The following is a 22,595-nucleotide window of genomic DNA, read 5'->3' as shown; positions in this document are numbered from 1 at the left end:
GGAGTGAAAATAGTAAGGTTTGCTGGGTTACGTTGTATCATTTAATATGAATTGATGAGATGCTTCGTTGCAAAAAGACCCCTCTCAATTGTGTGTCGTGAAGTAAGTCTCCGTTTCATTTTAATATGCACTGTAGATGCTGTTAGTTTTATCATTGTTTTAGTTACTGCATCACTCATTACTTTAAACCTGAACGAAGGCATTTTGTAAAGGCGTTGGAGCCAAAATGATGTATTGTATTGGACAGGTGTGTTTGCTGGTGTGATGTTTCAGAGGTTGGGGTCTTCACTTGAGCGCGGACTTTGAAGTACTCGGATGTTGCTGGCTTGGTTTTTGTACTCTTTTAATCAAGGCTTGGTTTTTGTACTCTTTTAATCAATTCAAGCGTCAAATTAACGTCTGAATGTATTTTGTAGGTAGTGTTATGTGGACATGGGTGTGCAATACCAATACAAGGTATTATACAACTTGAATGAAGCGGTGCTTGGGAACTCAACAAAACTGGCGTTTTTTGGAGGTTGTTGTTAAAAAGTGTTTGCGGCTCCCAGTGTTTTCTTTTCCATGGAAACTGGGTTGAAATGGCTCTTTGACTGTTAAAGATTGACAACCCCTGGTCTAGACTTTGTTTTCTCATGATTTGCCAAAAAAAAAAGGTTACAATAGAAATGTGTACAGACTAAAATACATGAGAGTCATACATAGGAATCAATAAAAAATAAAAAATAAATAAAAAACAGCCATTCAAGAAAAAATGTAGGGTTTATACAGTTGCAAGATTCAACTGTTTTCAGAGCCTTTTGTTTTTCAGAGACTAGAGAGTATTTAATAGAAAGTGTATATTTCATGACATTGATCTGAAAAGCAGTCAAGGCTTTGTTCCGATGTATCTTCAACAATGAATGTGGTATTTCACATCAACAAAAAATAATCACACCGGTCAACATATTTTTACAAATTTTTTAAGTAAGAGACGCAAATTAAGGTTTTCTGGATGTTCTTTTTTGTTTTAGCGCTGCGTAAATTCAGAATCTGACTTAGTTTTTTTCTCTCTAGTATATCAGGTTTTCATAATATCAAAAATAACGTAATAACATTACATTAACTTAATATTTACTCTACTGATTTTTTTTTGCAATATTTGTGAATTAAAGAGAATTTTGTGCTCTCTTGGAAGAATGCATTATTTTGTCAATTTGAAGATAATAGGCTATTTCCTTTGTAAAATAATAATAATAATAATAACAATAATAATAACAATACTTGTTACATAAATAACACAACAGTAAATTCAAAAAACGCCTTTTTTTCTAGCACATCAGCTTTTTGAGATATTTTCATTTTTTGTTTTGAAATATGACTAGCTTGTTGTTTTGAAGTTTGACTAGCTGCGCAAAACGGAATTTTTATTTTATTTTATTTTACAAACGGTTGTTATTTATAGCTGCGACGTTTCATGGGAAAAAATCCACCTGTTGCTGAACCTAGCCCTTAATTTTATTGCAAATAGTACAATCACACCATTTGGGACTAAAAAATGAACAGGTGAACAGTGTTAACAAGCGTTTAAGGGCATTGACAGCGGCCGTGACGTCCTGTTCTCTCTGGCAGCGTGCGCGCGTCACTGGAGCAAACCATTTGGTTGATAGGACTCGGGGGAACCTGCTGTGTCAAGAGCTATAGTGTGCCCAGAGGTAGGCTAAAGTCATCTCGAATTATCCGTATTTATATCTATCTTACTTATAGGTCTTAATTGATTAACGTCAAATGACTCATCTCCGTCACAAATGTATTTTTGCCTGTAGAACACATTTCAGTTTGGTTTCGACGAGGATGGTGAACCTGTTAAGTCCTTGCACTCCGTTATACGGTATTTAGGTAAGTGGGTAGTCTGGTCATGTGCGTTTTACATTATAGATGTTATGCAGCCATAATAGGGGGGTTGTATTAAATTGCGAATTTAATTGTTCCCGTTCAAACGAAATTGAAATTGAAACATTGATTTTGTACCAGTCTATGTTAAAGCTTCATACTGAATCAATAAAAATCAAGGCTTGTTAAATAAAGGGACATAGCGTCCAAAGATGTTCAGTTGAACAGTAAATTGCATTAGCTTTATTCGTATGCTATATCTTGTGTGTATGCGCGACAGCTGCACAATGTAGATAAGACACACACGCCCCATGTGGTGTGTCCTTGGGTGAAGCACATCGCAGATCAGTACGGCAGCCAAAGCAATGATTAGAAACGACAATGTCATCATTAATACTACGATGTGTGTACACCACATGCTTGTGGCCTTTGAATTTGACTTTTAATATTGACAAACTACTGTACCGAAAAAAGAGAAAAAACACTATATTAATGTTAAAGTATAATTTCAGGGTTTTTTTGTTGTTGTTTTTTTGTTTTTTGTTTGTTTGTTTTTTGTAAATTTTACATGCATAGTATAAGTTTATTTTTAAAAAATCACTCAAAGTTTGAGGAATAACCCTTTAACCTTCAGGTTGGGAGACGACCCCTCAATCACCTGAACCATGCTGCTCCTTTTATGTTTATTTCTGGTGTCATGCGGAATACTCGTACCTCCAAAATGACAGTTTTGGGGTCTCCCATTGGAGACACCAGCCATAGAAATGCTGAGTCAAACTTCTTCTTGGTGTAAACTGAAAATATTTGGATATAATATTAAAAGATGAGAAATCAACATTTTATTTATTCTTTAAATTTTATACACCAGATGTGCTTCTTCATCTGATACACACCAAGATTATTTGAATTATATTCTTTTGTTTATCGAAAGTAATGGAACAGATCAACTTGAAATATAAGTGAATAAAACGGAGTATTTCTTAGTTTGAAATCCTTTGCAATAACTGCATCAAGCCTGTGACCCATTAACATCACCCAGCCTTTGTAATGCTTTTCTAATCTTCCACCGAAGCTGCTTTCAGTTATTGTTTCTTTCTGGGGTTACTATAGCAGGTCAAATGTATGCTCTATAGCAATTTTTTCCAACCTTTATTGAACCAAGACACATATAGGAACTCCTCAATTTTCAAACGAGTTCCGTTCCTACACTGGCGATGTAACACAAATTTCCACATATGTCGGATTTCACCGTTAAAGTCTAAATTTACGTTAAAATACTCTGTATAAAAAACAAAAATACATTAAAATAAAAAGTATACGATGCTGTACTTAGCATTACTGCTGAGAGGTGGATGGAGAAGGAGCAGAGGAGGGTGAAAAAGGCAAAGATACTGCCGGCGTGCAAACAGACACGATCGAGAAATCGGAATTTCGACCTTAAACCGAATATTGACTGCATGTAAACGTAGTCACTATGGTGCTGAGGACAAAATGGTGGAGGACGCACGGGTGCCCTAAAGTCGAAACATCATAGGCCGCATACATCGTAATTCGAGGACTTCCTGTATTTCATTCAGAAAAATCTCACTGCGCACCACTATACAAAAATTTCTCAAAAGTGGATACATAGACTATTTATGTATCTTCTGTCATTTATTGGAAGAAAATTTAATGATCCTGTCTCTTACTCTACATCGTTGTCAAAGAAAACTTTGTTTTTGTAGTAAATAAACAATATTTCATCCAAATAAATGATATTCCATAAATTCTTGCGGCACTCCTGATGACCTCTCATGCAACACTAATGTGCCACGGCACACTGGTTGGAAATCACTGCTCTACAGAGTTTAAGTCTGGTGATTGACTCGGACAACCATGACTGCAGGGACAGGTAGAGTGGTTGTCTCCTGACGCTCAGCGCGTGTGACCATGTCCAAGTGTCTCCAGTTGCTCCTGATGCTGTGTCATTCGTAGGTGAATGAAGAGACAGTTTTAAAGCGCTTCGATACCTTAAAGGTAGAAAAGTGTTACACAAGTCAACTGAAAGCCCATTTACTTGACGTGTAGTCTCCCATGAGCTGACACTGGAGTTAAGACTTTAAAAATGTTTAAGCTCAGAATGACTAATAGTAAATCAAAACAAAATAAAAATAAAGAATAGGAGATAAAATCAATTCCAATTGGATAAAAAAATTAATAATTAATGGGTAAATGAATAATTAACGGTCACAATTATTTTCAGTTGTGATGTATTTTTCTGGTGTCTTCCTTGCTAAAATGAACCAAAACAGCGGGACAGTATTCAGCTACTTATTTATTGAGCTTATTCCACATGACTTGCTCTAATAACATTAATACAAATTTAAACAGGATAGAAAGCGTTTCCTCAAACACAATATAATATTGGTGGCGTTTTTCTATGTTTTATTGCTAATAGAAATTAATGAGTCCTAGGTGGCTGGACTCTCTCTCTCTCTCTCTCTCTCTCTCTCTCTATCCTTTACACACACAGGACGCATGCACCTGTGATATGTTGAAACTGACGCGCGCTACGGGAAGAAGGGTGTGGAGGCGCATTTCTGACTTTATTGATGACCAATTATAGTCTTCTGGCGGTCAATATGTGATTTATTTTATCAATTGGTTACTTTTCTGTGACTTCACGTGAGCTGGGTGCGCATCGTGCCATGCACTTGTGCTGCTGCCAAGAGTGTAGTCGTCGGGGAGGTGGAACAAAAAGAAAAGAGGCAGTATGGAAACAGTCTGTGGGCAAGCTGTAGGGACACAAGTACGGTCCATGCTGGAGCTGCATGACGGACGGAGACGGACGAATGACGTGGCAAAATTTACTGACACGCCCACCTCTGGTTATCTGGCGGTAAAGTCCTGAAAGTCCTGCTTCGCCTGTGCTCTTCGGTGAGGCGCAGTAGTTGGGTTTGCAAAAATAAGCAAGCAAAAAGCGCCTGGAGAATGGTTATAACCACCACAATTTTGCAGGCATCAATGCTGTCTCGCATGAAAACACAAGTTCGCATGTGACGAATGACGACTGAGCATTTTTGTAACAGGGTGATGACGTAAATCTGCGGTTACGACTGTCCATAGCCAAACGCTGTGTTGGGAAATCCCCAATTTCCAGAAACCTTTGCTTTTAATGAAAAAAATCTCTGGGGACATGTGGATGACAGTGCAAACCAGAGAACAATATCTCTTATTTGCAAAATACCCATCTACATAGACAAGGCCTAAAACCTTCCACTGTTCTCCTACTGAACTCGTCATTGGGTCATCTTGCCGCATAACTGAGGATCTCCTAATCCATTTGGATGCATCTGTCAATTGGCAGACAAAATGTTTCTGAAGCCATTCATCCAACCATTTGCTACTTCGTCGCGAGTGGTGATCAATGCAGGGAGTATCATGCCACTCGCCCAAACGTCCGCTAAAATAGGCTCCATCCTGACCCTAGTGAAGGTACTTATTAAAATTTAGAGACAAATAAGCAATACGGAGAGTGGGAGAAGAGTGGACAAATGCTCAAATCCCCATTTTCTGTTTACCTTTGACTCCAACCTGCAAATATCTCATTCTTGGTACCCACCTAGCTTACATTGTTTTGTATCTTGCAAGGAGTTGTACGTGTGTAACCAACGATGACTTCCCAGTCGCTGCCACAGCAAGGAGAGCTATTCCTGAGCAAAAGGGTTCAAAAAGGAAGAAGCCTCAACCAGACATCAACAGAAATCAACAAAGTTGGCCTGCATGCCAGGGGCCAATGGGCCAGCAAGGCTGAATTCCTTCTGGCCGTGGCAGGCCAGATCATTGGCTTGGGCAACGTGTGGAGGTTCCCTTACTTGTGCTACAAGAACGGAGGAGGTAAAATAAATGAGGGAAAGAGTGCAGGAGTGAAGAGATGTAAATGAGCTTCTTCTACTCTCCCATCTTGCCTTATTGTATCTCTTACTCACTAATCTTTTAAAACATTCTTAAGGTTTAAAATTTCCACTTCACGGGATAAATCATGAAAACTGTGTTATTTGTGTGTCCAGGTGTGTTCTTTGTACCTTACCTTTTGTTCCTGGTGCTGTGCGGTATTCCCCTGTTCCTTCTGGAGACTTCGCTGGGCCAGTACACGAGCCTTGGCGGGGTCAGTGCCTGGAGAACCTTGTGCCCAATATTTGGAGGTATATCTTCAAGGGTTATTTTTATTGACCATGTAATGGTAATGACATGCACAAATGTCTGATTTCTTAACACACTGTCAATTCTTGTGTTTACTTACATCAGATAAAAAAACTAAACAAATAGTCATGGCAATTTTATTACGGTTCGCACAAGGACTAGGAAGCATTTTAATCCACCAGGATTGTGTCTTTGGCAACAATGCGACACAGGATTGTGTAAAACTGTTAGAGTAGACAAAGACACCATTTTAATCGGATAATGGATGGATTTTTCACTCTATGGACAGAGATGGGCATACTACTAAAGTTTGCTGGTCCGTCACTCGTCATACGTCAGCGACCTGGGCACCCGCCCATCATCAGTGAACGTCACTGGTCCGCCAGTCCGTCAATCCGTAAAAAAAAAGTGGAACATTCGACGTCGTTGTCTTCTTCACAGCCATCTTCGTCTTCTTCTTCTTCTTCTGTCTTTTCGTGGTTGGCAAACAACCTTGGTCCATTACCGCCACCTTCTGAAATGGAGTGTGGGACTGCAAAAGAGCTACTTATGACATGACCGGGTCAAAATGTCAAAAATCTACCACCTACTAAAAATGCAAAACACTTAATTTATAAATATATTGAGAATTATTTTTATATGTACCTTATATGCTGGTGTAGTTTTCCATGACTGAATCAACCTATACAGCACAATACAGCAAAAAAAATGTTTTGTAGTTACTTTACTCTGATCCTCTCTGGAGGATACTCTGGAGTGAATGGGCGGATTCCCGGTGCTTCGCTCCGCGTCCCACTGCTCCAAACACATTATTCGCGCCACCCCGCACGCAACCGAGCCCGCCCGTGCGAACTACATTGACTCCAATTGAAACGTGCCGCCAGAAACGCTCCCGACGCAGTTGCTGTGAACATAGCAATACAGTAGTGAGGACGGATGATAGGCTGACGATCTACCTACAATGCCTTTGCGATCGACCGATCAATCGCGATCGACGTAATGGGCACTGCTGTTCTACAGGCTTCACTCCATTCTGTCTTATACATGGTCATGAAGCCCGGATGCCTGCTAACCTGCTGTTGTCAAGCAACACACCATCATTGCTTACCTCAATTTCACATTCCGACTACGTTGCACAATTGACTCAGAAACTTCGATTAGCTTTTCATTCTGCTTCGTTGAACAGAGACTGTGCTCACAACAAACAGAAACAACAGTATGATAAAACTGTCAGGCATGCTCCTTACAGTTCTGGAGACCTTGTGTGGTTACATGACCCCACTACATCCAAACAAAAACTCGCTCCCCACTGGAAATGTCCCTTTGAAGTTTTGGAGTGCCTTGGATCTGACGACGATTCCTCTAATGTCACCTACATGATTCGACACTTTCTGGATCACCCTAGCAAGGGCCATGTTTTCCATTACAACCGTCTCAGACCCTACAGTGCTCCTGTGCTTGTTCATGGACATAAAACAACTGCAGAGGACTCCTCTGTGCATCCTCAACTTCCCTCTTTGACTGCATTGTCTGGTACTTTGTCTTTTGAATTTTCGGTACCTGCAGCTCCGAGGGACTCTGACGTGCCTGGCTGCCGTTCTTCTACCTCAGTGGCCCCTCTGTCTCTCCAGTGTAGCGCTGCTTCCAACTCTGGTGATGTGTTAGCACCCCAGCCTGGTCCTGCCGCTTCTGGTAGCCCAAGCCAGGGCCCTGTTTCTTCGTTGCGCTCCAGACGTGCAGTTCACCCTCCTAAGTATGTCATGGACTATGTGCTGGATTGAATTGTTCCCTAGTTCGTGTTGTTAGTATTGCCAGCTAACAGTTTGTGAAACGCCGAAGTTTCTTTTTGTGAAGGAGGGAGGAATGTAGTTCATACTGAGAAATATTAGTTTTAAAAGTACAGTCAATTCAAAGTTAATTCCTGTATTTAAGTTAATTTGTTAGAATATTTACTTTTATGTTTGCAGAATTATTTACACATTCATACGTTTTTATATTCTCGTTTGAGTCGTGCAAGCAGTTGAGTTAATGTGTTTAATCTGCTATTCTCATTCACTTGCATCTATCCAAATCCTGCTAACTCCTGATTGGTTAGTTTTAGTCAGGTGATAGTGTGTCAGGAAGTACTGTACTGTATGTGCTGGTAGCCGCCGTGTGTAGAGTAAAACCGCTGTTTAAAGAAGAAATCCATCTCCATCCTTCTCTCTCATTGTATAAGGGGTGTTCCATCGACCACCAACAAACACCCACGTTACATTAAAAGAACAATCATACATTTACATAAATGGACAGTATTTGAATCAATACAGGGTTCCCGCGGGTCCTTACATCTTAAAATGTCTTGAATTTAAAATCCGAACTATCAAGGTCTTAATTGTATTAAATTTAATGGGAAATTGCAGTTGGTATTACATTTCTAGACGATGCGTTTAATGCCGGGGAAACATTGTAGTCCACCGTAAAACGTATAAATGTATATTAAAATAATGGTGTGTATTTGTTTTATTAATGGCCGTGCACTAGATACGAGAGTTGGGGATTCATTTATGTAATACGGTACGTTGTAAGCAACCTCAGCGACTTGATGCCATTTACTGGTTAGTTGCATTTGTAGAGGTAAGCGGGAAGCGAATGCAGAGATGGAGATGGGGAAGTGTAAATTTAATGAAAAATGGATGGAAGATGGTTTATTTAAGAGGTGGTTGTCCCCTGGTGAAAATATCTACAGTGCCCGGTGCAAAGTCTGCAAAAAGACTTTTTCGAGTCACATATGAGAGGAGAAAAACACCAGCGGTCTGTGGCAGCAGCTAGCGGGGTCCGGTTAATCCCGGCGCTTCTTCCAGCTCAAAGGTCACTCCAGAACATTTCAGTATAAGTAACGTTATTGTTTTAAGTTGCATTCCATTATCCTTGTTGATGGGGCAGCGGGGCAAAATCAATAAATAGGTGTTATCGTAAATAACTATTGTCGTCGTCGGTCGTTTGTTGCCATAGCAACAGTTTACATTCACGTAAGGGCTAATGAGCTGTAAATAGGGATGTTCAAAAGTAATAGACTTCTGTTGACTTTCTCGTTGACATTTTTGTTTTTCAAATATTTATATTATATGTGCATATTTTTTTCAAGCACGGTGTTTGACTGGTTAGCACGTCCGCCTCACAGTGCAGAGATCGTGGGTTTGAGTCCGGCCCCAGCCTTCCTGTGTGGAGTTTGCATGTTCTCCCCATGCCTGCATGATATTCTCCGGGTACTCCGGTTTTCTCCCACATTACAAAAACATGCATGGTAGGCTGATTGGACACTATAAATTGCCCCTAGGTCTGATTGTGTGTGAATGTTTGTTTATCTCTGTTGTGCCCTGCGATTCGCTGGCAACCAGTCCAGGGTGTCCCCATGCCTACTGCCCGAAGTCAGCTGGGATAGGCTCCAGCACGCCCGCGACTGTTGTGAAGGAGGAGAAGCAGTTTGGATAATGGATGGATGGATGGATGTTTTTTCAACCTTTTGTCTTGAGAAAGTCTGTTGTGAGGACTTATGAACAATGGAAACTGCTTTACATTAAATGTTGAAGGTGTTCTTTTTTTATATTAGTCTCCTTATTTGAAAAAAAAAAAAAAAGCTCTTTGTTTAGTGAAATATTTTTTTTTGTCTTCAACATAAATTGTTGCGACATGTTTTGGTCTTAAATTATATTTTTAAGTACTTAAAAGGCCTTAAAAGCATTAAATTTGACTTTTCAAATGGTGCAAGAACCCTGCAATAACCAGTTGATGAGTTATCATAAAACTAGATTACATACAATATGTGTCACATCAGACTCAGTGACTCTAAAGGCCTAGATAGACCAATCCAACGTTGGCCAACTGTGACCGACGCTTACCTGGTGTGGCGTTGGGCCGACTGTTGGCACGTCGCGCTGGAAAAATACACAGCAGCGACACTGACCATTAAAGTACCATCTGCGCATTTGTGAGATGTAATACCCCTCCATATCATCGGCGGCAGTAGTCACTATTTCTCATGATTAGAAAAACCTAACCGGGAAGCTATTGGCCGGGGACGGATTATAAAAACGTAAACATGCATTCAGCCGTATTTTTCACTCATGAACTCCCACACAAAGCAAACCTTCACACACTTTAAACAGAATGAACATTTCACCCCATACAGTCAAATATATATATGTACATAACACATACACACACGCACGCACACAGACACACGGTTGAAATGACCCAGCACAGTGATACAGGCACTTAAGCCCAAGACAGGCTAGACACCGGCCCGGCTCCACCTGTACAGGGTGAAAAACAGAATGCAGACCTATATAAATACACAAGTTCACAATTAAATATATAATAACCAAAGGTATACATTAAGGGAATAATTGAATAAAACGTATTATTACAGATACATGTCGTGGTACATTCCCATCCCACTAATGCTTATTCAAAAGTGACATAACATGATTCAACAGATGTTCGTGGTCATTGTAGACATTTCCTAGCTCTTGTAAGACGATTGGCTGCTTGCTCCATTGATAACAGATTCAGATAGTCTTTAAGCCAACAATCCATATTAAAACAATTTGGTTTCCTCACATTCATATTAATAAGTATTATTCGCTTAACTGAAAAGAAACCCAAGTTTAACAAATATTGAAGCTCCTTTGCGACTGCTACCTCTATATTTTTTTCCCAGTAGACATACTGCTCAACAGAGTGGGAAACTAATATTGAATGAATTGCACAAAAAATCTCTAGTACTCAGCCAAAATGCATAAACCTCTGGACAATGCTACAGTAAATGCATTAGAGTACCTGTCATCCCACATCCATACCAACGCTTATCTGAAACAACATTAGAATGTATCTTCTTGAGTTTATATGGAGTAATGTAGCACCTGTTCGAAATCTTCACTTGTAGTATTTTGTACCTTACACATTTGGAATGATCCTTTGAATTGCTTAAGATTGATTCCCATTGGTCCACTGAGAACAGTACACCCAAATCTTTCTCCCATTGTCATATTGAGGCATGATGCAAAGACGGGGAGGACCCAAAAGCGAGAGGGCGAGACAGGATCACAGTTTATGAGATTTTAATGAAATGAGATGCAATGAAATACAAGTGACCGGATACTGATGCTTGGCGTGGCGACGAGGTTTGGCTTGGCTTGCGAGACTTGGCTTGGCATGGTGACGAGGTTTGGCTTGGCGCGGTGACGAGGCTTGTTTGGTGTGGCAAAGAGACTGGACAACAAGTAACTCTGTTCAACCGACAACAATGACAACAACAACATTGACCCGACAAGGACTGAACAAAAAGTAGCAACTTGAATACAAGCACACTGACGAGGCAAATAGAAACACCTGGACAAGACACACAAGGTAGGAGGGAGCTGATTGGTTAACACTAGGGAGTGGAAGGCACACAATAATCATGACGAGACAGGCACTGACCAAAACATGAAACTAAAAAAAAAAAAAAAAACAGCCCAAACATGACACCCATTGAGCCTTTACAGACGGGTAACAATTTCAAGGGGTACAGCAAAACAAAACTGTAAATCTTTGACAGTGCCACTGCCAGAGACTGCATCCTTCAATTTAATATCAATCAAGTTATTCTCGGTTAACTTGATGTTTCTAGCACAAGACTTTGCATAATGGACTTCAGCTGCAAATATAGAAGATTATCCAAATTCATCAGACCGAACTTTATATTTAATATCCATCCATCCATTATCTATACCGCTTATCCTCACAAGGGTCACGGGCGTGCTGGAGCCTATCCCAGCAGTCTTCGGGCAGTAGGCGGGGGACACCCTGAATTGGTCGCCAGCCAATCGCAGGGCACATAGAGTCAAACAAACATACGCACTCATAATCACACCTAGGGGCAATTTAGAGTGTCCAATGAACCTGCCATGCATGTTTTTGGAATGTGGGAGGAAACCGGAGTACCCGGAGAAAACCCACGCAGGCACGGGGAGAACATGCAAACTTCACACAGGGAGGCCGGAGGCAGCCTCGAACTAACGACCTCTGAACTGTGAGGCGGACGTGCTAACCAGTCACCACCGGCTTTATATTTAATAATAATAATATATTTAATTTTATATTTATGAGTTCATTAAAGTTAAGCATTTCTCCGTTATTATTAAGTAGGGGTGTAACGGTACGCTAAATCACATTCGATTCGGTTTCTTGGAAACTTCGGTTCGGTATATTTTCGGTACAAAAAAAACTGAATTTTTAAAAAAAATATGTTTATTTTGAAAAGTTGACAAATGGTAATTTTTTTTTAGAAAAAGAAATAAAAGCGAACCATTTGGGTGACATTCTAAGAAATTACACCAGAATAAAAATTACACTAACAATAAAGCTCTCTTAATTTTGTAAATTACGAAGACACTGAAATCTTTAAACACTCAGCATCAACAGCCTATTACACATCTAAGTATTCAAGTTAAAAACAAGTTGTCATTACAGTACATATACACTTTTTGTGATGAAAAAAAATACATACAATTACAGTTACAGTTATTGCAAACTGTATTAAAACTCTTTTTATAATGAAATACACTAACTTTAAAGTCTTTATGAAATTATTTACACTTTTTAGGCATTGAAATCTTTGAATGTTCAACAGCATATTGTAACGAATTGGGTTATCTGTGTTGTGGTCGGATTTGTGTTTTGCTGAGTTGTGATGTTTCCGAGGTTCATGAATGCATTGTACGGCTAGCGGGAGAAGCAGCAGAGATCGAAGGAGAAAGCTGTTGTACTTTGTTGTTGGCTAAAAATACTGCTTGCTTCCTCCTCTAAGAAACATTCAAAGTCGGATATTCGTTATTATGTTGGACGTGTTACCTGCAACATAGCCGCCAATCTCATGTAGCAATGTCAGCACACAACTTTGGGACTTGTACACGGACCTTTCCCCATCGGCAATTTCAACAGGAAAGCTGGAATGTTCCCAAACAGTAGACCGCAGTGTACGGGGGACCTTCGAGCTCTGGCTTGTTTGCGTAGGCCATTATAATGCCATTTATCCATGCATTTATGATTTATCACGTATTCTGGCGTCGTGGCTCCTCTTTAGTGCCGCCGCCCTCCTCTCCCGCACGCAACAGTCAATAGCGCCCGTGCGTAAGCTCGCGCTAATAAGTGGACCGAACCGAACGCAAGTGGACTGAACCGAACATGCCATACCGAAACGTATTAATACACCTACGTGTACCGTTACACCCCTATTATTAAGTATATGACCTAATTCATAAATATTTTTTCATCGCCGTATCTTATTGTTGATCGCCCAGCCATGAATAATAAACTTCTGCAGAAAGGGCAAGAAGGCAAGGTCAAACCATTGATTTTAAGTAGTCTATGTATCGCTCTTGCTATTTTCATGAGAATAATATAATAGGGTTTTTTATATGTTTAACAAATTTCGGGTGATTCCAAAAAGAAGCTAAATAATAATGCATAATAAACAACCAGTGGTCCGAAAAGGCCAGACAAATATGCCGAAATCTAAACCATATTGATTTTTTTCTTTTGTTTGAATTTTTAAAAACATGTTTCGTACACATTGATATAACAGGTAACTAGTAACTATCGGAATACATTTTTAAAGTAACCCTTCCAACCCTGGTAGTAACAGAGTGCGTACTATATTGTCCTGGCCTGTCTCCCATTGAAAATTTGTGAAGCACAAAAAAAACTGAGACCCTGGACTGTTGAGCAACTGAAGTTGTACATCAAGCCAGATTGGGAAAGAATTCCACCTATAAAGCTTCATTAATTACTGCCCTCAGTTCTAAAACACATATTGAGTGTTATTAAGAGGAAAGATCTAACAGTGAAAAACATGCCCCATGTCCCACCTTTTTTGGAATGTGTTGCAGGCATCAAATCCAAAATGAGTGAATATCTCCCAAAAACAATCAAGTTTAGCAGTTTGAACATTAAATATTTTGTTTTCCTAGTGCATTCAGTTGAATATAGTTTGAAAATGATTTGAAAATCATTGTATCCTGACTTAATTGACAGCATCCCAACTTCATTGGAATTGAGTTATAGTTGTGGTCCACCACCGTTCACCAGATGGCAGTAAGATGTGCTTGTTCTTGTCTGTCTGCAGGTCTCGGCTATGCTAGCCAGATGATGATCCTACATGGATGTGTGTACTACATTGTCATACTGGCTTGGGCTCTCCTCTATCTGTGCTACAGTTTCCAGGCCGAACTGCCCTGGTCACACTGTAACAATTCGTGGAACACTGGTTAGTCAGTGCAGTAGCTGTAGTCAGTTACACGTGGAAGGCTGTGTGAAGTGAATTGTATATGTGTGTGCTTCCCTCTAGATGCTTGTTTCACGTTTGACCATCACAACCAGACATCCAAAGTGAACAGCCTGCCTGAGAACGCCACATCCCCTATTACGGAGTTTTGGGAGTGAGTGTGTGCTCAATCATGATTCATACATCCGTCCGTCCATCCATTATCCAAGCCGCTTATCCTCACAAGGGTCGCGGGCGTATTGGTTGCCCGAATTGGTTGCCAGCCAATTGCAGGGCACACAGAGACAAACAAACATTCATACTCAAAATCATACCTAAGGGCAATTTAGAGTATCCAGTCAACCTACCATGCATGTTTTTGGAATGTGGGAGGAAACCGGAGTACCCGGAGAAAACCCACGCAGGCACATGCAAACTCCGAACCCACGACCTCTGCACTGTGAGGCGGACATGCTAACCAGTTGACCACCGTGCCGCTCAATCATGATTCATTGGTTATAATTAATATAACTTTTGCTTATTGAAACAACTGTCTGTGTATCATCTTTTAGGCGAGCAGTGCTCCACTTGTCTGATAGTTTAGACGAGCTTGGTCCAGTAAGCTGGAAACTGGCATTGTGTCTTCTTGTCATCTGGCTCGTCTGTTACTTCTGCGTGTGGAAGGGCATTAAATCCACAGGAAAGGTGAACACTTTCTTGAAAAGTATTTAGTAGTGGCAGGTATTCCCCTAAACTTGTCTGACACGTTACACCTCATTTTGTTTTTCATTGCTTTTAATTGTCATTCTTCTCATTTTCTTTGCAACGTGTACCTTCCAGGTGGTGTATCTCACAGCCACCTTTCCATATGTTATGCTGTTTGTGCTGCTGGTGCGTGGTGCCACTCTGCCTGGAGCTACCCAGGGAATCATCTACTACCTCAAACCTAACCACACTCGCTTGGCTGACCCACAGGTGTCGACAAACAAATATGAACTTTGTTTTGAATCACCCAGATTGTGTCCCAAATTTCAAATACAAAGTCTTAAAATACAGATTCTATCAAATTCTGTATCAACAGGATATTCAAGTTTGGTAACATAGGCATGTAGCTTGTACCTTTTCTTAAGTGTCTCTTCTCTTTGTAGGTATGGATGGATGCAGGTACCCAGATCTTTTTCTCTTATGGAATCTGTTTGGGGAGTCTCACTGCCCTTGGCAGTTACAACAAATACAACAACAATTGTTACAAGTGAGACACTTTATCATACAGTCTTATATTCATACACATGCACACAGCCACACAAATCAGCCTGTCATTTTGAGACCATACTCCGTGAAATGGTAGAAGCTAATGGTCAAGTGTTTCTTTCTGGCTTCCAGAAAGAATGAAAGGAATGGCCCAAGAAAACACGTTTGGACACAGCCACACCTTCAAGAAAAGCCTTCGCTACCCAATTTCCCACACTCAATTTAGCTCAACTCAGTCATGCCCAAAAACAACCAAGCTCTTAGCTTTTGGCTTCTTTTCACAGCTGAACTACAATGCAAGGCCATCAACTCACTCTACACTGTTGCCAGCTGCACTTACACAACAACAATAATAACTTTTCGCAAGTGATACGCGACTACCAATGCATCTTCTTCAATGTCTTCTTTTACTTCTTCTTCTGTCTTTTGGCGGTGGGCAAACAACTTTTATTGTATTACCGCCACCTTCTGAAATGGAGTTTGTGTCTGGATAATCCAATTTCACAACCTCCTATTTAACCCTATTCTTTCCAAAAATAAATGTAGGATTTTAAAACGGAACTCACAGGAACTTCTCTGTAAAATGACCCCAGTATTCAAACTACTTTTTTTTCTTTTAAAGAAGATGAACAAGCAGCTTTTGCTGATAGTACAAGTAGTACACCACAGTAGTCAATTAATTCACCAGGATTGTACCTTTGGCTAATACGCGTCGTGGATTTCTGGTTAAGGTAAGACATTTTAAGATTAAAAAGAAAGATTTTAACGTCGTTATTAAGTCGACGTTTCGTCATCCTCGTCCTCGTATGCTGTCTGGGTCCAGAGCGTGACTCCGCTCACATTAATTTCTGAACACAGCTGTTTACTTTCCTTGTACAGTACTGCCTGCACGGGCTCCCTTTTTGGGGGCACTCTGAATAACTGAACGGCACATTTGATCGACTTTCTGAGTTTCTGAACAGTCTGAGTGAAACGGCGTGCACGGAGCGTATTTTAGAAAGCACCCACGATGAGGGAACGGGTATTCTGTGAGCGACGCGCTGTCTAATGTTCATGGTCTTGGTTTATATAAAACAAATTTATCCTAAAAAAAATCAACATTTTTTTGACTGGTCCGATTTAGAAGGAGGAAAATAGCAAGAAAACGCAAAATAACAAGGTAAAACTGCAATAGATGAAGTTATGGTCATAAATGAAAATCTGCGAGAGTGAATCCGCAATAACCGAACCATGAAATAGTGAGGCAACACGGTCCTTTGTTTTGTGTAAAAGTTGACATCCTAAATATTCTGTTTCTTGCATGTGCGTGTGTCTGTGTACAGGGACTCGTATCTTTTGTGCCTCTTGAACAGTAGCACCAGTTTCCTGGCAGGGTTTGCCATCTTCTCAGTGTTGGGCTTCATGTCGGAGGAGCAAGGAGTGGACATCGCCACTGTGGCTCAGTCAGGTCAAAACACCACATCAAATAGAGATTATTCAAATATCTTTGGTTAGCCTTTTTATTTTAATCACAGTAGTGGGAAATTGGATATTTTTCGTTGCACTATATGTTGTGTGCTGAGGGCAAATGTCCATTTTCCCCAAATTAAACTATTTTCAGAGTCGGAACTGTCTTCATATTTCACATCTGCCTATCGCACAATCTGTTAGTGTACCTCAGCAGACCTCATTTCAGCCACCTTCAACTCTGGCTCTTTGCAGCTTTTGATTTACTTTACTATGTTTGATATATTCCCATAATTTGTGTCCTCACAGGGCCTGGCCTGGCCTTCATCGCCTTCCCCAGAGCCGTAGCCATGATGCCTCTTCCACAACTTTGGGCTATCTGCTTCTTCCTTATGATCATCATGCTCGGCCTGGACACACAGGTGGGTAGCGTATACACACACACACACACACACAAGGCCACTGTGATATACAGCCATCGTATGTGAAGCGCCATAAGCCAAAAAAATTCTCTGAAATCTTCTTTCTGTGGTGCAGTTTGTGAGTCTGGAGGCGCTGATGACATCTGTGACCGACTTGTACCCCCATGTGATCAGACGCGGCTACCGCAGAGAGCTGCTGCTGCTGTTTATCTGCATTGTATGCTTCTTGATCGGCCTGATTATGGTGACGCCGGTAACATGACCTCTGTGTGAACGTGTTGAACTAACCTGGCACTTGAAATTTCATGACATTGAGTAGTCCGCTGTGTGTGTGTTTGTGTGTGTGTGCCTTTGTCTTCCTGCCGGCGATGCAGGGTGGTCTGTATGTGTTCCAGATATATGATCATTTCTCCTGCAGTGGAGCCAGCCTACTGCTTCTCTCCATCTTCCAGTCTATTGCAGTTGGCTGGATCTATGGTAGGAAACATAGCACATCCAAGCGTTCAAGTCACATGCTTTGAGTCCGGAATGTTGAAAATTCAACATAAAACATATGAGAGCAGCGAGCAGAATGACATAAAAACGTTTTTTGTTATTAAATTACTCACACACTCTAGCTTTCCACTTCCTCCCTTCCATGGACATTCCACTCAGAGTCAGTAGACCGAACATGGCCGCAACTTACCCTCTGTTGCAAGGAGACTGGCTCAAAGCCAGGCCCTTGTCTGTCTCCTCTGGACCCTCCATCAGCCCCTTAACCCACCACCCCTCCCCCGCCCCCTCTCACACAGTGTAGTGGCCCCAGGGAGCCACTATTCTAGCCAGACGTGCCCAGGGACAAAGCATTTTTAAAAACAACTCTGACATGGTGGAATAAACCATTTAGACACAGACTGTGTGGGGGAAATCCACAGCAGTTTGAACTCCACAACACTGTTTGCTGCTTATTTTATGACGATGGCCGTTGCAGTCACAACTATAAACTGTCTGGTTAATTCCTCATGTCACTGTCAGGTGATCTTAAACTAGGGGTCGTGTCAGGAGAACAACCAAGTTGTGAAGCGATGCCACTCGGTGCCTGTGATTAATCACAAGCCAGAGCTCAGTGCTTTCTTGAATTACCCAGATCTCGTTAAAGGGAAATACGTGTCTTGTTTAGAATTTTATACATGACTTTCTAAGTGCCTTTTCCTCTCATTATAGTGGTAATATATATTGTAAGTAATATATTTAAACCACAGCCACTCCTTTTTTTTTTTTTTTTTTGCGTAAAGGGGCCGACCGCTTTTGTGCAAACATCAAGGACATGACAGGCCACAAGCCCCTGCTTCTCTTCAAGCTGTGCTGGAAATACTTGACGCCAGCCGTGTGCACTGTAAGTGACCAGCCATGAATTATAATTATAATGTATTTGTTTCCCTTTTTTTTTTGTAAAACCCTGCTTTGTGTGACTTGTAGGCTACCTTCCTGTTCTCCTTGGTCTGTTGGTCTCCACTGAGCTTGGGGAAAGGCCTGGTCGCTCCAGGTTGGGCAACAACACTGGGCTGGCTCCTCACTCTGTCCTCTGTGTCTCTGCTCCCAATATGGGCCATCTACGCACTCGCCATTACGCCTGGCACCCTCACACAGGTTCTGACTGCTCCTTCAGTAGCTTGTGCTCCTTGAGTCTGAATGTTCTTGATGCAAATGTACCCGCTGTGTGCTTCTGCCACCCCTATAGCGTTTTCACACCCTGTGCAAACCCACCATAAACTCGCCACAACCCTTCCAGCAGCATCCCGACAGCTTGACCGCCTACAGCCCTGCACTTCCCTCCAGCGAGAAGCCAAGGGAAGTCATTGGCGACATCATTTGAGACCACGTGGCTTTGTGGCGGTTGGTTATGCACGAAAGCCATGCAGTTAGGAAAGAAGGTGGAAGTGGTTTGGATCAGTGTTCTCTGAAGTTATGCCCACCAAGAAAATACAGTTCAATTCATTACGGTAGAATGATTGGTTTTTTCTTTTCCTTATGGTGGGTGCATTATTTTGTATTTTTTTCTATTCTTAATCTTAAATGTTTAGGATACTAAAATAATCATTACGTCACGCCACAGTAGTGGTAGCAGTTAGGCACACTAGTCCAGTCATTAGTTGGTGATCATCACTTCCGTGCAACAATGAAACTTAGTCAAAGCCTTTTTTTCGTTTCTTGTTAAAGGAATGATGGAATGTTAGCATATATCACTGTACTGTGTCATGTTGTTTTCCCTTTTTTTTACCTAATCGGTGGGTAACACGGGTATGATTTACATGTACGTTACACAATTATTGCCAAACTTGCTGAAAATTCAGCAGGTGCAGAGCAGGTCGCTGATTTTGAGACATGAGAATGAGACATATCAGTCTTTTCTTTACATTTATCGCATCTTAACAGAAAAATATGCATTGTTTATAACTTCTTTGGGTTATTTCTAAACATTTGCTTGTGAAGTTGTAAAAAAATGCTGCCAACAAATGCCTGTTGTTACACATCAACAGTCAACTGACGTGAAGTTCACTTCTGTGAAGTCAGAATGCATCATCTTACGTGTCCAAGGGGAAAACCTTGATTTTTGACTCAATATATATTATGGTCCTCTTTTTACATGCAATTGAATTGAAGATACAGCCAAAACATTTTGTATCCTTTTATTTTTTTGGACACCTCCTGCTTAGGATCCTTGACGTGCCTTATTTTGTGCTGTAGGTTTTGCAGCCTAATCCAATGTTGCCAAAGTATGAAGTGCTTCACTTACCGACTCTTTTTTTAGTCACTTTGAGTGAGATGAACAGATTCTGTGCACTTTCTGCATTTTTTTTTTTAAATGTGAATCTGAGAAGCCAACCCATCAATATGACTGATAGTCGAAAAATAATCCACCACTCAAATGACATCAAGATAGTTTTGATGTGTGATGGATAGACTGACAGATTTTTTTTGTGTTGCTGTATTCTAAAAAATACATCTCGTATTCCGCTGTTTTGTTGAAGTCTAGAACTGAAAAGAATGTTTAAATTGCCATTGCAGGACAGTAGCTGTGACTCAGAATGTCAGAATGTGAAAGACTATTCTAAATTTGTATAAACGGACAATAACTCCTGAACCATTGTGATGTGATGTTTTACTACTGTGACACTGAAATCTGTTGTGTGCGTTTGTTTGTGTTTGTGTGTGTGTGAGAGAGAGAAAAAAATGGGACTTTTTTATGCTTCTCATTATTTTTGTATATAATTAATGTATACACATGAGCATTGACGTGAGTGTTCATGATTTGAGATTCAAGAATACCTGTGGTAGTGGGAAGAAATGAAGCATACAGGCCCGCCCCCCCTCTGCTTAGTGCCAGTTAACTGAGGCTTGGAACAGCAAGAGAAAATACACAAACTCACTTTAGTAAGAAGCGTAGTTCCGCTCATCCAATTTTTATCCTTATGGAAATTGTGGTTTTAGTAATCATGAAAGCAGGTTGGAGAGCATTCATGTGTGTATTTCATAGTAGCTGGAGCACCTAAGGGGGTTCTGACAGCACCACTCACAAACAGAGCTTGGCGCTTATGTAAAAGGATCGGCTTGTCAATGAGCCGTATTGGATTCTCTCCTTTTCCGGTCGCGGTAAGCAGTGGGCCGGTTCCATACACGTGGCATGGCACGTGGAGGCCCTCGATAGTTGTTTTGGTGATGTGCTGCATGCAGCCTGCGGGTTAATGTGTGCGTGTTGGTGGAGGGGGCGGATAACATTGGCGGTTTATGTCCATATGGTTGCTTTGGCATACATCTCCGTCTCAGATGATGGGGATTAAACATTATCCAATGGGTGAGGGTGCAATATTCATAGAGGGAGGGAGCGACCATTGTAGGGATTCGATCCAAAGTGTGTGCGTGCGTGTAGTACCTCTGCACATTTCTGCATAGACACACATATCTGCTTGTCAACATGGCAACCTGATCAAACATCCTCTGTCACACAAAGCTACTATTTGCTTTGCCATTACAGACTACTTTTACCACGGCTAGTACACTTGACAGTTTGGTGTGTTGATCAAGCATCCGGGAGTGGGGGACTCGAGACAAGACGAGAGTGATGGGTAATGGGGGTAGCACGATTGCCCGTGGGGAATAGATTGCGTAACAGCTCGGTGAATTGGGCATGCGTTTTACCTTGATACTAGAACCACTGCTGTGGCCATCAGCTGACTAAAACAAAGCAAAAATATTGTGAGCCCTAACTGTACAGTGATATGTCTTATTAACACGTCTGTCTATGTGCATGAGATTATTTACCGGTAGATGCTGCTACAGCCACACATATCAAGGTCAACAAGGTCACAATTTGCAAAGAGTAATGGTGCGAGCACTGCCCACAAGGCCACACTTTTGTCGAGGACCTCGTACGAAGGCAGAATGTATTCTTGGGGGTTTTGGACGCGGTCAGCAAGGCTTGCAGTGCCAGCACGCAGCGTTCCATGTTTGGCTGTGCTGCTCACATCCTCTCTCACGCCCACTCCCTGGCCCTGCACCTCTCAGTCAGACATGCACAGGTGGGGATTCAGATTAGACCGCCAACCTGCTTGGGCTCTCACCGCTTGATGCAACACAGTGGTAAGGTAATATGGGCACTGCAGGTGATGCTCACATGGAGCCCTCACTCTGCATGTTGCAGGTTTCCACTGGTGACTCAGCAGCAGTACAGATCTTTTCAAGGAGACATTTAATGTGAAATTGACTTTGTAATTGCTTGTATAAAAATAGTGTGGGAGCAACTGCTAGGGGTGTTTTGAGCATTTCACAGACATGTTTCTAAAGGGGAAGTCAACAGTCATATTTTTCCAGAATATGTACTATGCAGGCCCACAAGTTGAAATACGGCATTCTGATTAATATCGCGTTTGTGGAATATAAATTAAGCAGCAAAATACACCCACTTTTAGCCATCTCAGGGAGCAGCCATTTTATCACTTCTGTCGACTGAAGATGACATTGAAGTTGCTCAAGGCTCAGATAACGACCGATCACGGCGCACCTGTTTTCTGAAGCTGAGCCATGATTGGTCGTTATCTGAGCCCTGAGCAACTTCGACAGACAGTCGACAGAAGTGACTAAATGGCCGCCCCCCCTGA

At 41.3% G+C, this 22,595-nt stretch overlaps 1 protein-coding gene across 2 annotated transcripts; it reads left to right on the top strand.

Annotated features, from left to right (window-relative positions):
• Window positions 1-1,604: 1,604 nt before the first annotated feature.
• Window positions 1,605-20,581, top strand: LOC147152559 (sodium- and chloride-dependent GABA transporter 2-like). Of its 2 annotated transcripts, none has more exons than XM_086048509.1 (16): window positions 1,605-1,691; window positions 1,803-1,875; window positions 5,500-5,745; window positions 5,919-6,053; window positions 14,201-14,341; window positions 14,423-14,513; window positions 14,911-15,043; window positions 15,179-15,313; window positions 15,487-15,590; window positions 16,912-17,036; window positions 17,345-17,457; window positions 17,573-17,674; window positions 17,832-17,934; window positions 18,732-18,832; window positions 18,916-19,086; window positions 19,178-20,581. In XM_086048509.1, the coding sequence occupies exons 3-16, from the start codon at window positions 5,523-5,525 to the stop codon at window positions 19,310-19,312; spliced, it is 1,812 nt and encodes a 603-aa protein (XP_085904635.1). In that variant the 5' UTR covers window positions 1,605-1,691; window positions 1,803-1,875; window positions 5,500-5,522; the 3' UTR covers window positions 19,313-20,581. The 2 variants fall into 2 exon arrangements, with proteins under 2 accessions (XP_085904635.1, XP_085904628.1); XM_086048502.1 differs by having other exon boundaries at window positions 1,607-1,691; window positions 17,573-17,710.
• The last annotated feature ends 2,014 nt before the right edge of the window (window positions 20,582-22,595 follow it).

This window comes from Filicampus tigris, chromosome 1, assembly GCF_054856515.1.
Source record: "Filicampus tigris isolate MCC_2025a chromosome 1, RoL_Ftig_1.0, whole genome shotgun sequence".
Lineage (NCBI taxonomy): Eukaryota > Metazoa > Chordata > Actinopteri > Syngnathiformes > Syngnathidae > Filicampus > Filicampus tigris.
Note: the sequence above shows the minus strand (reverse complement) of the source record. Positions and strands in the feature narration are given on the sequence as shown.

What these genes read in the sequence shown, in the direction of transcription:
- LOC147152559 (XM_086048502.1), top strand. Translation starts at nt 5,523, where the DNA reads ATGACTTCCCAGTCGCTGCCACAGCAAGGAGAGCTATTCCTGAGCAAA. An exon ending in CCTATTACGGAGTTTTGGGA is followed by an intron (nt 14,514 to 14,910) that starts GTGAGTGTGTGC and finishes ATCATCTTTTAG; the next exon opens with GCGAGCAGTGCTCCACTTGT. An exon ending in GCATTAAATCCACAGGAAAG is followed by an intron (nt 15,044 to 15,178) that starts GTGAACACTTTC and finishes TGTACCTTCCAG; the next exon opens with GTGGTGTATCTCACAGCCAC.